We start from the raw sequence: 14623 nt of genomic DNA on the forward strand, positions 1-14623 counted from the left end.
CTACAGGAGGATAATTAAGTCAGAATCTGTTGTGAGGTTGTGGTTGGCTGTCCTTTCTTTTGCTGATAGGTTAATGTTCTTGGGAAGGGATCTGGGGAAGGATGTTGAGGCCAAGTTGGAGGTAAGAAGTCCAACATGGTTAAACTTTGGCGAGGCCATTGGATATGAATGAAACTTGTATAGTGTTGACATTATTGGTGGAATGGTTAACAACAGTGTTTTGGGTTTCTTTGTTGTCTGGATTTCATGGAGTGTTGGGAGGAAGTTTTGGAGGATATGGCAAATCCAAAAGGTCAGCTAGGCATGATCTGGGTACTTTGATGGGTTGACAAGGAGGTTCACTGTGGGTAGGATAGGTTTTTATGGGTAATAGTGCTTCAAGGTGGGAGTAGGATATCAACAGGTTGGACAGTTCATGGAGACGATGTATGGAATGCCCTTCCAAGTGCTGGAGAGCAAAGGTTTCACTTTTGGAGATGTGGTTCATGTATTAAGGATTGCACTGTAAGAATATCTTATGGAGAGAACAGTTGTGCTTCTGGGATGCCTCTGTCATGCAGACGTGTTTCTACAGTACTGGGCTAGAGAGAGGTAGGGACAGGCAGGATCTGAATTGATAAAAATCATAGTGAAATGAGAGATGGGAACCAGAGGAGGGAAATTTCATGGTTAGGAGGAAGAGGTGGAGGGCATTACTTAGGCAGTGTTTAAGGAACAAGGTATGGGGACTGGGAAATAGCTAGGGGAAGGTGTACTTTTCTGAACTGATGCAAATAGATGGAGCAGGGCTTCATTTGGGCTAGGATGATGATACATACATGTGAAATGATGCAGAAAATGGATGAATGAAAGTGATGTGTTAATGTGACGGGAAGTGGATAACAAAATGTGAGTTTGAGGAATTTAAAAAAAAAAAAATAAATAAGTAAATAAAAAATAAAAATAAAACAGAAGAAATTGTGCAGAGATCAATAACACAGTTCCTGACATGAGGGTATTTGATTGTGTTCAAGTTGCCCAATCTGTTTCATCTGCTCCTCCTCAATCCAGTGTGCCACCTTCCTGGTTGTTGACCTCCATCTTTCTGATGACTCCATTTATACCACTGTCTATATTAAACCCACTAACCACTAACAGTACCTACATTTTGACAGCTATCATTCCTTCCACACCAAAAAATCAGTATCTTACTGCCTGGCCATCTGTCTTATCTGTAGTGTTGTGAATTCCCTTGCCCTCCATGCTGAAGATCTGACAAGAGCTTTACAGACAGTCACTAGCCCCCAAACAGACTTTCTGGGCCATATCCTTAAAACACCCCTTATCTTCCCAACATCCCCAAGAATCAACCAGAAATGAGACAACCTTCATCCCCTACTTCCTCATCCACTATCGTACTGGACTCATATAACTGAACTACATCCTTCACCAGGGCTTTGATTATATATCAAGAAGCCCAGAAATGAGAGAAACCCTACCAAAGGTGTCCCCCCACCCTCTTAGTGTGGTATTCTGCAACCCTCCTATCCTACACAACATCCCTATGTAACACACACACTACCTTGCTACATGCATCATACCTCTGTGGAAGGCCCAGGTGCAAGACTTGCCCAATCCTCCCACACAGCAATCCCATCTCCAGTCCTCTCATAGGCTCCCATCAGAGGCAGGGCCACCTGGGAAAGCAGCCATGTCATTTGCAAGCTCTGCTGCAGTTTCTGCACAGTGTTTTATATGGGCCACCACCAAACCGTGGTCCGAACAAAGTTTAACACTCAGTGCCACAACATACAGCTGAGCACAACACGCTTGAGTTCAGTGGCTGCTTCAAAGCCTGGGCCTTCTGGATCGTTTTCTTCACCACCAGCTTTTCTGACAATATCAATTGGAGAACTGTTCATGAGGTTTCTTTCCTCTCCCCAAGGGAAAGAAGTCTTTCACCAACAAGTTTTTACGTTCAGCAACTTTTAAATAGTGCAGTCTGTGTCGCTGTCTCATAATACTTCATTATGTATAGATTATTTGTCACTCTTTTGTAGCTGTTACATTTAAAACTACAGGACAAAGTCAAAAGCTTAATTTAAAAGATTGTAAAAATAAATGAAAAAGGTTGTATGTAAGAGTGAAAAAATTCAAGTACAGGCAATAGTAACAGAAGAAAATGTGAAAATACCTAATTAAGCACAATGGAATGACCGAACATCGGAGGAAGGATCAATGTATGAGAGATTGTTTAATCAAATCAGTCTTCTGCTAACTTTTACCCAATAACTCTATATCAGAGTAGCACCCTAACAGACTTTTCCTTACAGTAACTAAAATCAATTGAAGCTCTTAGGCTGACAGATTACTCCAAACTGCATTAAGTTTACTGAGTCTTTATACAGCTGAAGTTTGTCAATCAGATCCTGGTGCCAGGTGATGTTGCTTTGTTGTAGGCACCTACGTAACTACAGTAATTTTTGATTAATCTTTGATGACAACTCATTACATGGAGTAAACACATCAATATCTTAACTTCTGTGAATATACACTGAAGAACCAAAAAAACTGGTACATGTGCCTAATATTGTGTAGGGCTCCCATGAGTGCACAGAAGTGCCACAACATGACATGGCATGGACTTGTCTTATGTCTGAAGTAGTGCAGGAGTGAATTGACATCATGAATCATGCAGGGCTGTTCATAAATCCTTAAGAGTACAAGCGGTGGGGATCTCTTCTGAATAGCACATTATGGTGCATCGCAGTTATGCTCAATAATGTTCATGTCTGGAGAGTTTTGTGGCCAGTGGAAGTGTGTGAACTCAGAAGAGTGTTCCTGGAACCACTCTGTATTTAGCAGTTCTGGACATGTGGGATGTCGCATTGTCCTGTTAGAATTGCCCAAGTCTGTCGGAATGCACAATGGACATGAATGGGTGCAAGTGATCAGACAGGATGCTTACGTGTGTCTCACCTGTCAGTCATATCCAGATGTATCAGGGGTCCCATATCACTCCAACTGCATACAGCTCACACCATTACAGTGTTTCCACCAGCTTGAACAGTCGTCTGCTGACGTGCAGTGTCAGTGGATTCATGATGTTGTCTCCATACCCCTATACATCCATTTGCTCAATAAAATTTGAGACTAGACTCGTCTGAGCAGGCAACATGTTTCCAGTCTTCAATAGTCCAGTGCAATTGTTGACAGACCCAAGCAAGGTGTAAAGCATTGTGTTATGCAGTCATCGAGAGTACACGAGTGGGCCTTCAGCTCCGAAAGTTTATATCGATGACATTTCATCGAATGGTTCGCACACTGACACTTCATGATGACCCAGCACTGAAATCTGCAGCAACTTGTGGAAGGATTCACTTCTGTCTTGTTCTTGTAGGATATTTTTCCAGTCACAGCGATGTGGCAGATTTGATGTTTTACCAGAGTCCTGGTATTCACGGTACACTCATGAAATGGTCATATGGCAAAATTCCCCCTTCATTGCTACCTCGGAGATACTGTGTCCTATCACTCATGCACCGACCATGACACTACGTTCAAACTCATTTAAATCTTGATAATGTGCCATTGTAGAGCAGTATCCAGTCAACAACTGCAACAGATACTTGTTGTCTTATATAAAAGCTGCCAACTGCAGTGCCATATTTTGCCTGTTCACACATTCTGTATTTGAATACATAAGCCTGTACCATTTTCTTTGGTGCTTCAGTGTTTTATACATAGATGGTAGCCCACTGGTCCAGTGTGAAGAAGCTGTAGTAATTGTATGCCTGCCTGTCACTTCTTCCTTAATGGCACACTATCACTACTCCAATGCCCAGGGACAACTGAAACATTATCCAAACAAACTACCAGCAGTAACCGTTTTAACAGAAAATCATCCTACATGTAATTAATCACAATAACTCTGAACATCTTTGTGTCAGGCCACACTCGTTTACACATTATTCTGACATCATAATGTGGTGGCATTTGCATCATAATGTATATGCACAAATTTGTGCCCTCACACCAGGAAATGAAATGGAAAAGAAATGAATAGGCATAGAGAACTGTAAGGGACATAACATGAATGGAAAAGAAAATCAGCATTTAGGGTTTAGAGAGAGAGTGACAGTTATTTAGAAAGAGAGATCAAATCAGGAAAATAAATTTAAGAACCTTAGATGATGTAGCATTTTTGAAAAATAAGTAAATAGTCATTATTTCTGAAGTAGATAAAATACAATAAACAGAAATCAGGGGAATCACAAAACAAATTAAAAAAAGAGATAACTGACACTGAGGCCTTTGGTGATAGGGCATTAGCATAGTTGGAAGAAGATATTACAGGAAATTGCTTATTAAAACATTCAGCTACTTCATTTTTCTCACTCCAAAATGAATTTCATGGTTTTTTTTTTTTAATTTTCTTTATGTTCATTGTAACATTATTTTATATTGGCCAGTCGTAAACTTACTCAAGGATTTCATCTTCTCTCTGTTCAAGGAGTTCTCTTGTTTTTTCAGTGACTATAATATTATCCAGAGCAGAGAGGATTTTTCCCCATGGCTAACATTATTGGTAAAGTGGGTGATCTCTAATGGTCGTAATATGCTATCCTGAGGAAATCCTATGTTCATGTATTTGTTGTTGTTGTGGTCTTCAGTCCTGAGACTGGTTTGATGCAGCTCTCCATGCTACTCTATCCTGTGCAAGATTCTTCATCTCCCAGTACCTACTGCAACCTACATCCTTCTGAATCTGCTTAATGTATTCATCTCTTGGTCTCCCTCCACGCTGCCCTCCAATACTAAATTTGTGATCCCTTGATGCCTCAGAACTTGTCCTACCAAATGGTCCCTTCTTCTTGTCAAGTTGTGCCACAAACTTCTCTTCTCCCTAATTCTATTCAATACCTCCTCATTAGTTATGTGATCTGCCCATCTAATCTTCAGCATTCTTCTGTAGCACCACATTTCGAAAGCATCTATTCTCTTCTTGTCTAAACTATTTATCGTCCATGTTTCACTTCCATACAAATACTTTCAGAAACGACTTCCTGACACTTAAATCTATACTCGATGCTACCAAATTTCTCTTCTTCAGAAACGCATTCTTTCCCATTGCCAGTCTACATTTTATATCCTCTCTACTTCGACCATCATCAGTTATTTTGCTCCCCAAACAGCAAAACTCCTTTACTACTTTAAGTGTCTCATTTCCTAATCTAATACCCTCAGCATCATCCGACTTAATTCAACTACATTCCATTATCCTCGTTTTGCCTTTGTTGATGTTCATCTTATATCTTCCTTTCAAGACACTATCCAATCCATTCAACTGCTCTTCAAAGTCCTTTGCTGTCTCTTACAGAATTAAAATATCATCGGTGAACCTCAAAGTTTTTATTACTTCTCCATGGATTCTAATACCTACTCCGAATTTTTCTTTTGTTTCCTTTACTGCTTGCTCAATATACAAATTGAATAACATTGGGGAGAGGCTACAACACTGTCTCACTCCCTTCCCAACCACTGCTTCCCTTTCATGCCCTTCAACTCTTATAACTGCCATTTGGTATCTACACAAATTGCAAATAGCCTTTTGCTCCCTATATTTGAGCCCTGCCACCTTCAGAATTTGAAAGAGAGTGTTCCAGTCAACATTGTCAAAAGCTTTCTCTAAGTCTACAAATGCTAGAAACATAGGTTTGCCTTTCCTTAATCTTTCTTCTAAGATAAGTGGTAAGGTCAGTATTGCCTCACGTGTTCCAACATTTCTACAGAATCCAAACTGATCTTCTCTGAGGTTGACTACTACCAGCTTTTTCCATTCGTCTATAAAGAATTCGCGTTAGTATTTTGCAGCTGTGACTTATTAAACTGATACTTCGGTAATTTTCACATCTGTCAACACCTGCTTCTTTGGAATTGGAATTATTATATTCTTCTTGAAGTCTGAGGGTATTTTGCCTGTCTCATACATCTTGCTCACCAGATGGTAGAGTTTTGTCAAGACTGGCTCTCCCAAGGCTGTTATTAGTTCTAATGGAATGTTGTCTACTCCCGGGGCCTTGTTTCGGCTTAGGTCTTTCAGTTTTCTGTCAAACTCTTCGCGCAGTATCGTATCTCCCATTTCATCTTCATCTACATCCTCTTTCATTTCCATAATATTGTCCTCAATTACATTGCCCTTGTATAGACCCTCTATATACTCCTTCCACCTTTCTGCTTTCTCTTCTTTGCTTAGAACTGGGTTTCCATCTGAGCTCTTGATATTAATGCAAGTGGTTCGCTTTTCTCCAAAGGTCTCCTTAATTTTCCTGTAGGCAGTACCTATCTTACCCTAGCGAGATAAGCCTCTACATTCTTACATTTGTTCTCTAGCCATCCCTGCTTAGCAGTTTTGCACTGCCTGTCGATAACATTTTTAAGATGTTTGTATTCCTTGATGCCTGCTTCATTTACTGCATTTTTATATTTTCTTCTTTCATCAATTAAATTCAATATTTCTTCTGTTACCCAAGGATTTCTACTAGTCCTCGTCTTTTTACCTACTTGATCATCTGCTGCCTTCACTACTTCATCCCTCAGAGCTACCCATTCTTCTTCTACTGTATTTCTTCCCCCATTCCTGTCAATTGTTCCCTTATGCTCTCCCTGAAACTTTGTACAACCTCTGGTTTTGTCAGTTTATCAAGGTCCCATCTCCTTAAATTCCCACATTTTTGCAGTTTCTTCAGTTTTAATCTACAGTTCATAACCAGTAGATTGTGGTCAGAGTCCACATCTGCCCCTGGAAATGTCTTACAATTTAAAACCTGGTTCCTAAATCTCTGTCTTACCATTATATAATCTATCTGATACCTTTTAGTATCTCCAGGGTTCTTCCATGTATACTACCTTCTTTCATGATTCTTTTATTGTATTTAGTGACTGATAAGTGTTCCATTAACAGTTCAACATACCTGATGATTGTGATGTATCTACTCTTTATGTGCTTTTCTGTTTGATCAGAATCAATCATTCATAATGATTCTAGCTTATTTAGTAGTATTTTATGTTCAGCAGTATCAAAAGGCACACACTCCTCCTTGTCAAGAGTGTCAGCTACCAAATTTGTAAATTCTGCTATGGCCAATTCTGTAATCTACCCTTCAGCCACAAACCTGTGGTGCACTTAAAAGTTTGAATATATTCAGTTAATTCATTAAGCTGTCTACAATATTATGAAAGGGGTAGATTGCTAATCTCCGTTAAGATGACACATTGAATTGCAGACAAGCACAATCGAAAAGACTGTTACACATCGAGCTTTCAACCAAAGCCTTCCGCGGAAAACACACACACACACACACACACACACACACACACACACACAAGAATGCAACTGTCATCTTGAATTAAAGTAGCAGTGTGGCGAGGAAGAGGATGATGAAAGAGGTGGGGGGGTGCAGGTACTAGATGGCAGCAGGACAAGGCTGCCAGGCGCAGTATTGTGTGGTGGGGGAGGGGGAGGAGACAGGGGGGCAAGAGCGGCACCCAATGTGGATGAGGGGACATGAAATGGGTGGAGGTGATAGGACAGGGGCGGTGGAAACTTCAGTGGAGTATGTGGGGACAGTGTGTTACCATAGATTGAGGCTGGCGTAATTTTGGGAGTGGAGATTGTGCCATAAGGATAACTCTCAATTGTGCAGTTCAGGAAAACTGGTGGTTCAAGTAGAGTTCAAATGGCTTGGGTAGTGAAGCAACCATTGAAATCAAGCATGTTATGTACAAACTGCATGTTGTGCCACAAGATGGTCTACTTTTCTCTTAGCCTCAGTTTGGCAGTATCCATTTGTCCTGGTGGACAGCTGGTTAATAGTCAAATGTTCAAATGTGTTGAATTCCTAAGGGACCAATCTGCAGAGGTCATCAGTCCCTACACTTACACACTACTTAAACTAACTTATGCTAAGAACAACACACACACACCCCCATGCCTGAGGGAGGACTCGAACCTCCACTGGGAGGGGCCGCACACTCCATGACATGGTGCCCCAGACAGCATGGCCACTCCTCAGGTTGATAGTCATACCAATGCAAAATGCTGTGCCGCTATTGCAGCAGAGCTGCTATATGACATGGCTGCTTTCACAGATGGCTTAACCTCTCGTGGGATAGGATAAGCCTGTGACTGAACTTGATGAGGAAGCACTGGGTGGATGGATTGGATGTTTCTTGCACTTGGGTCTTACCGAGGAAGGTGATCCCAATGACAAGGGGTTGAGATTGGGAGAGACACAGGGATGGACTAGGATGTTGTGGAGGTTGGATGAATGATAAGTCACCACTTTAGGAGGGGCGGCAAGGATTTTAGGTAGGATGTCCCCCCATTTCAGGGCATGATGATAGGTAATCAAAGTTCTGACAAAGGATACGGTTCAATTGTTCAAGTCCAGAGTGCTATTGATTGATGAAGGGGGCATTTCTTTGTAGCTGTTCCGTGGAGGTGGTGTGGGGATTGGGGGTGTGTGGGTATGTGGTGTAGGGTATCCTCCCACAACCCCGAAGAATCAGCTACAAAGGAGTGTGCCCCCTTGGTCACCCAGTACCAGTCAGGTTTGGATGACTTAAACACATCCTTCGTCAGAGCTTTGATTGTGTATTGTCATGCCCTGATTTCTATTATGACCGTCTCACCACCAGAAGATCAGCTGTCACTGTAATCATATATCATTTCTCCTTTCATAAAAATACAGGACATGGGTGTGAGAGGGAGGCAGGGCTTCTTTCTTTACATCAGTGCTCTCCCTCTGTCAGTCAAAATTTTGATTATATTCTGATTAAAATATCTTTGTAATTGACAGACTGCAGTGGTAGTGGGAAGTGTTGCTGGCATGCAGCAAGCAAGGCCCATGCTAGGCAAGGCTCTGTAAGTACGTACAAAACTGGCAGTACAGCGAGCATGTGGCCCATGAGCAATAACTAACAATTGTTCGGTGACTGGACCCTACCACTCGGCTCACTGAAATGTTACTCACAAAGTAGTTTTAATCAGAGTATATTTTATATTTTAGGTTCTCAGCTATCAGTTTATAGTGTTCGCACTTTGAACTGTAGTGACTAGAAAACAAAATCTGTCAGAGTATTTTTACCCCACCAAAATTTTTCCCTTAACATGCGGATAAAGTTATTTTCATTTGTACTTCAGTGCTAAGTGGCTTAATGGTTTTATCTGTAGCATTGTAAGTATGGGTTGAAGGTTTATGAATGCCCACAAAAAGTCGAAATTAATATTCTGCAGATTTTGCAATTATTGAACTGGCCAAAAGAGAAAAATTATGATGAGAAACTTCTTAAATCATAGATCCACTCAGTTCACTGATAGAAAAAATGCTGCTGGTTTTCAACAAAAATGGTCATTGCTGAAAGCTCAAATACAGCCAATTGAAGAGCCAAGACCATTCAAATTTTTGCAAAAACAAACGTTCCAGTTGAAAGTCTACCTAATCACTTTTTTCTTTTTTTTACTGTCAGTTTCACAGCTCTAAGGTTTTGTCTTCACACATGACAACCTTAAAATTTGTACGTCTAATCATTTACACAAAAAAATATGCAGATATTGCCAAAAATATACACTACATTTTCAGGTTTCTGCTCATTATTATAGAGTTTTACTGACTTCATTCTCTCTGGTTGGCAGTATTATTATTGTACTTAGTGTGAAATTATTTAGAGGTGTTATATCTGCTTTTGGGAAATTTTGATGTGGTTTCGCAGCAATACTTGTAAAATGGTTCATTCACAAAGTTTGCCAGCCAGCAAAGGTCATCTATTTCTTTATCTGTTGCCATTGTTTGTATGTTGTTATCCTTTTGTTTGTCTCCACCTGTTTCCTCTTGTATGACATCCCAGATTGCTTTGCTTTTATTTTCTGCTTAACATATTATTTTATCACTAAGTGAAATTTTTAAAGTAATCAATACTTTCTGTAAAACTTTTTGTATCTGTGATAAAAATTTAAGAACTATGACTCATTATGCATCTATATCATTGAACTGAAGTGCAGTAGTTTCAGTGAGTAGTATTTAAAACCTGCTGTTACCCAATTGTTTTTTGAGATATTTCTACTGATGTAGGTAGTTTTAAAGTCTTTTCAAAATTCAGTTTGAATAATGTTGAAGACTTCAAGAATTTCAAATTTACGCTGGTTTCCTCATACACTTCAACCCAACTTTGGACTGATAGCTGTCTTGAAAATTGTTACATTTCAACTTATGATAGAAGTCTTTTGCAGGCGGTAGTGTACGGATTTTCCATTCCTGTTTTACTAGTTGTTATCTGGAAGAAATGACCTGAGACTTTCCATTCTCTATAATCCATTTTGTTAACTTAGACCTTTCTTTCTTTTTAAAAAAAAAAAAACTTCAAAAGAAGCATTATCTCATTTAAAAAACTATAACCTTGGAAATTTTGTTATGTAATGCATAATCTGCTGTTGCAGAGTCTCTTGGTCATTTATGAACAATGAATTTTGAAGTGTGAGGACAGCAGTGGTCATTGTTTTCTGTCTTCATTTGACTAAGTTAGTACCTTCAGCTCAAGTATCAATTATTAAAGTCTGTTCAGTGTCATGTACTTATGAAGTTATTTTCTGTGATCAGGTAAAACAGTGGCTCGAAGTACTGTCTACAGAGGTCATGGAACGACTGGCCAAAGATTATGATCAGGTACTGAACATTATAATTTTGTTTACTCTAAGTTCTAGTGTCTGTTTAGAAAGCATTTCATAATCTAGAAAAGTTTATAAAAAAGCAAAATGTAATAAACTGTCTTCAAATCTTTGACCATTTGGAAAGTAGCTTTAAATTGAAATTTAAATGAGCAACTTGCCAAATGATATGAGAATCTATGCTTAATGCATTGAAAAATGATGAATACTGTAACTTACATTTGTCCTTGAAACATTTAGCCTCTGCAGTTTGTTTAAAGAAATTTTTCTTTGCTGTTATGGTGGATTACATTTTGTATTTACCCGTGATGAGTTCGTATGAGAATAAAAAGATATCCTCTTCACAAAGTTCAGATTATTATTTCTTTACACTTGAGTTGAACAATGTTATTATAAGACAAAAAGCAGAGAAATAGCTTGTGTGGAATACTTAACAAAAACTGACAAGTTTAGGAATTCCTTGTCTCATAAAGTTCATAGATAAAAGCATCTCATTGCTTAAGGAAAAACAAATCATATGTACAACTCCATTTTTCTGTTGTTATCATTGTCATCATACTCTGCAGGTAAACCATTTTTACCAATATTATCTTCATGAGGGTTAAATCTGATTGTGTTTTTCCAATGGTGATAAGGGTGGTGTTAGTCATTGAAAGCTCTGGGTTTACATTATATCTGGACTGGCAGAAAATGTTAGGAATGCTTCCTTGCTCATGGAGTTTTGGCAAAAGTCACAATCTGTAATATTGTCTCTAGAATAGATTGGGCCCTCGGATTCTGAGGTGAGTGAGAGCCCATGAACCAGAGACTTCGAAGTCTCTGTGAAAGGCTAGGCTGTGACTTCATAGACTTGGGCCATAGGGCTAAGAACTGTAGGGTGGCCCTAAATGGATCAGATGTGCATTACACACAAGAGGCTGCTACCCAAGTAGCTGACTCTGTGCGTGGCACCACAAATGTTAAAGTATTTATTTATTTTTAATTTTGATAACAATATGTGTAGGAGACTGGGAAGTATCAGCATGAGATTTAAAGAAATGCCTCCAACAGATGAGATAATTGTGAGTGACAGACAAATGAAAACAAGACACCTGGAAAAAGTATGTTAACTGTTCATTATTTCAAAAGTAATTGCCATAACTGTTAACAAATTTTTCCCACTGTAAAAAAGACGAGGTGGCCAGTGCCTTCATGGAGAAGTGTTTGCAGTTGCCTATGGTATCATAATTGTACCTGGCATTCACCTCTCTGTCCGAAGTAAATCAGTCGCAAAAGGTCACAAATGTCTTACTTCAGGGCTCCAAACGCATTGAAGTTGCATGGGGAGAGATCGGGGCTGTATGGAGGATGTGTAGATGCTTCCCATCAAAACTTCTGCAGCATAGACAAAACAACCTTGCCAACTTGTGGGCCAGTGCCAATTTGCTTCAGACTAAGAGGTGCATGCCTTGGTACAGTCATGATTCAGTAGGCACCCGCAAACATTTTCCCATGGAATCATAACCCATCTCAACTCACAGTGGGATAAATTTATTAACAGTTATGGTGATTACTTTTGAAATAATAAACAGTTTGTCACCTAATGCTAGGTTCAGAAAGATTGTTAAAACGAAAGTTGACAGCAGTGATATTTTTGGGGATTATTCGAGCACATATTGAAAGGATAGGTTAATGGGATATGGAGGTGGTGGTTTTGTTGAAGCAGACAAGAAACTCAAATCAATCAAGATAGAAGCTGGAGCTGATTGCGAGATATTTTGCGCAAGACTCAGTATCAGAGGTGGGCTTAAAATTACAATTGGGTCCTTCTATCGGCCACCAGACTCACCTCCTAATGTAACAAAAAACGTCAGAAAAACGTGCTTTAGAGAAAACCTCAGTTTGCCAGAACATAATTTCTCCAGTGATATCATAATCATCAGTGGAGACTGTAATGGATCTGGGAGATGTGTTATTTTCTACCGGATTTGTTGATACCAAATTGTAAATGTTTTCTTATATTTTTGTCAGAATATTTGTTTGTGAATTGTAATTTGCCTTATTTTATGCTAATTTACTTATATTTTTGAGAGTGACAGCATATTGATTACTATTAGTAGATGTGGCGAAGAATATCAAAAAGACTGGTTACAAGTGGAAGCTTGTGTGTTGTGTAAAATGTCTTTAATGCTGGAGTCGTCTTTGACTGTAGTCAGTCGGCAGTGTACTCTCTGTGTGTGTTGACGGTGGAACAATGTGCAGATCGCCATTATAAATAATTTGCTAGTGAACAAGAAAAATTAATTATGTTACTACTTTTTTATATAAACTTTAAGAAACAACCACATTCGAAGAAATGGTATTTGAAGCACCAAAAATGAGGCAAACGCATTGAACCAGGTCATTTCTGCAGCTGACGAAACTGCATTGTGGACTCGTACTTCCACTAGACGACTGAAGCCAAGACAAATATCATCTTGTAAACATTTCACGGAAAAGGTACTGTCACGAAATATGCTAAATATAGTATATAAAAATAGTGATCATATTTAAAGACCTTAATCATCCAACAATCAACTGGGGTAATTACAGTTTTGTCGTACTGTACGTGACAAGATACCCTGTGAAATTACTAAATGCCTTCTCTGAAAACTATCTGTAACAAATAGTTCAGGTCTCCACCCATGATGGAAATATATTAGATGTAATGGCAACAAATATGCCTGATCTCTTTGAGGATGTCCACATCGAAATGGATTCAGTGACCATGAGACATCTGTAGCAGCTGTGATTACCAAATTATGAAGGACAAATAAAACAAGTAGAAAGATTTTTATGTCCAGCAAACTAGATAAAAAACAGTAATTTCACATCTCAGTGTGGAATCAGAAATGTTTAGCTCAGTAGAGGAACATGTAGGGGAGCTATGCCTCAAGTTTAAAAGATTAGTTAACCATGCACTTGATGGATATGTACCCAATAGAACAGTTCGTAATGGGTGGGACCCTCTGTGATTACAGTCATTGTAGAGAAACTTCAAAAAAACAGACACCACTCCATAATAAGCATAAAACAAAGTGCAGGGCTATAGATAAGAAGATGTTAAATGAAAGGCATTTAGTCACATCCATCTACTAGAATGGTAGCAGAAGTGATCCACAAAACTGCTGTCCAGTATCATTGACATTCCAGTATCATTGACATTTTCTTCAGATATCAACCACTTACAGAATTTGTCGTTAGTTTTAAATTTATAAACAACATCACCATTTAAATTGTGAACAATTTTGAGATACGGAATATGTATTCCTGTTTCTTGTTGAGCTTCGTAATCAAAAACCCATATATTTCTTGGTATATGTGCAAGGAAGTTACATTGGTTTTTCTTTTGCACAAGATTCATACACTTTTCGTTTAATTATTCTGTTGCAGTTAAAACACTGGGGCACATAATAATTTTTAAATTCTCTTCTAACATAACAACTGTTTTTGCAAAATTATATATTATTTTATAATTTTTAATTCCTACTTTTCATGTTCTTCCAGTCTCAAACAAATCTTTTTACCTCCTTCACATTTATATGTTGTATTACAAACTCTTTGCTGATTTTCATCATTATAACAAAATCAACTACAATTTTCAAATAATATATTTTATTTTAAACTATTTTGTGTTCAGGTCTTTTGCATAATATACATACTTTTTCTTTTATTTTTCATTCACGTTTTGTTTTGTTGTTATATGACTTATTGTATTTCTCACAGAAATATGATGATCCTAAGAAAGCTGTCATGTTGTTAATTACATCAAAATAGTTGTGAGTTTTATACAGATGTATTTTTAATTCTTTCACACCCCCGCAATATACAACAAAATTGAAATTTTTGCGCCACACATTTGTTTGAATACCCAATAATGGCTCAACTTTTTTAATGTCA

General features: G+C 38.5%; 1 protein-coding gene across 1 annotated transcript in view; it reads left to right on the top strand.

Moving 5' to 3' along the window:
- Positions 1-14623, top strand: part of LOC126266698 (DNA polymerase eta) — a 139314-nt gene that overhangs the window by 77067 nt on the left and 47624 nt on the right. Inside the window, exon 7 of the mRNA XM_049971140.1 lies at positions 10638-10703. Coding sequence (XP_049827097.1) covers positions 10638-10703 — 66 coding nt within the window. The remainder of the gene's footprint in view (positions 1-10637; positions 10704-14623) is intronic.

This window comes from Schistocerca gregaria, chromosome 4 (genome assembly GCF_023897955.1).
Source record: "Schistocerca gregaria isolate iqSchGreg1 chromosome 4, iqSchGreg1.2, whole genome shotgun sequence".
Classification (NCBI taxonomy): Eukaryota; Metazoa; Arthropoda; class Insecta; order Orthoptera; family Acrididae; genus Schistocerca; species Schistocerca gregaria.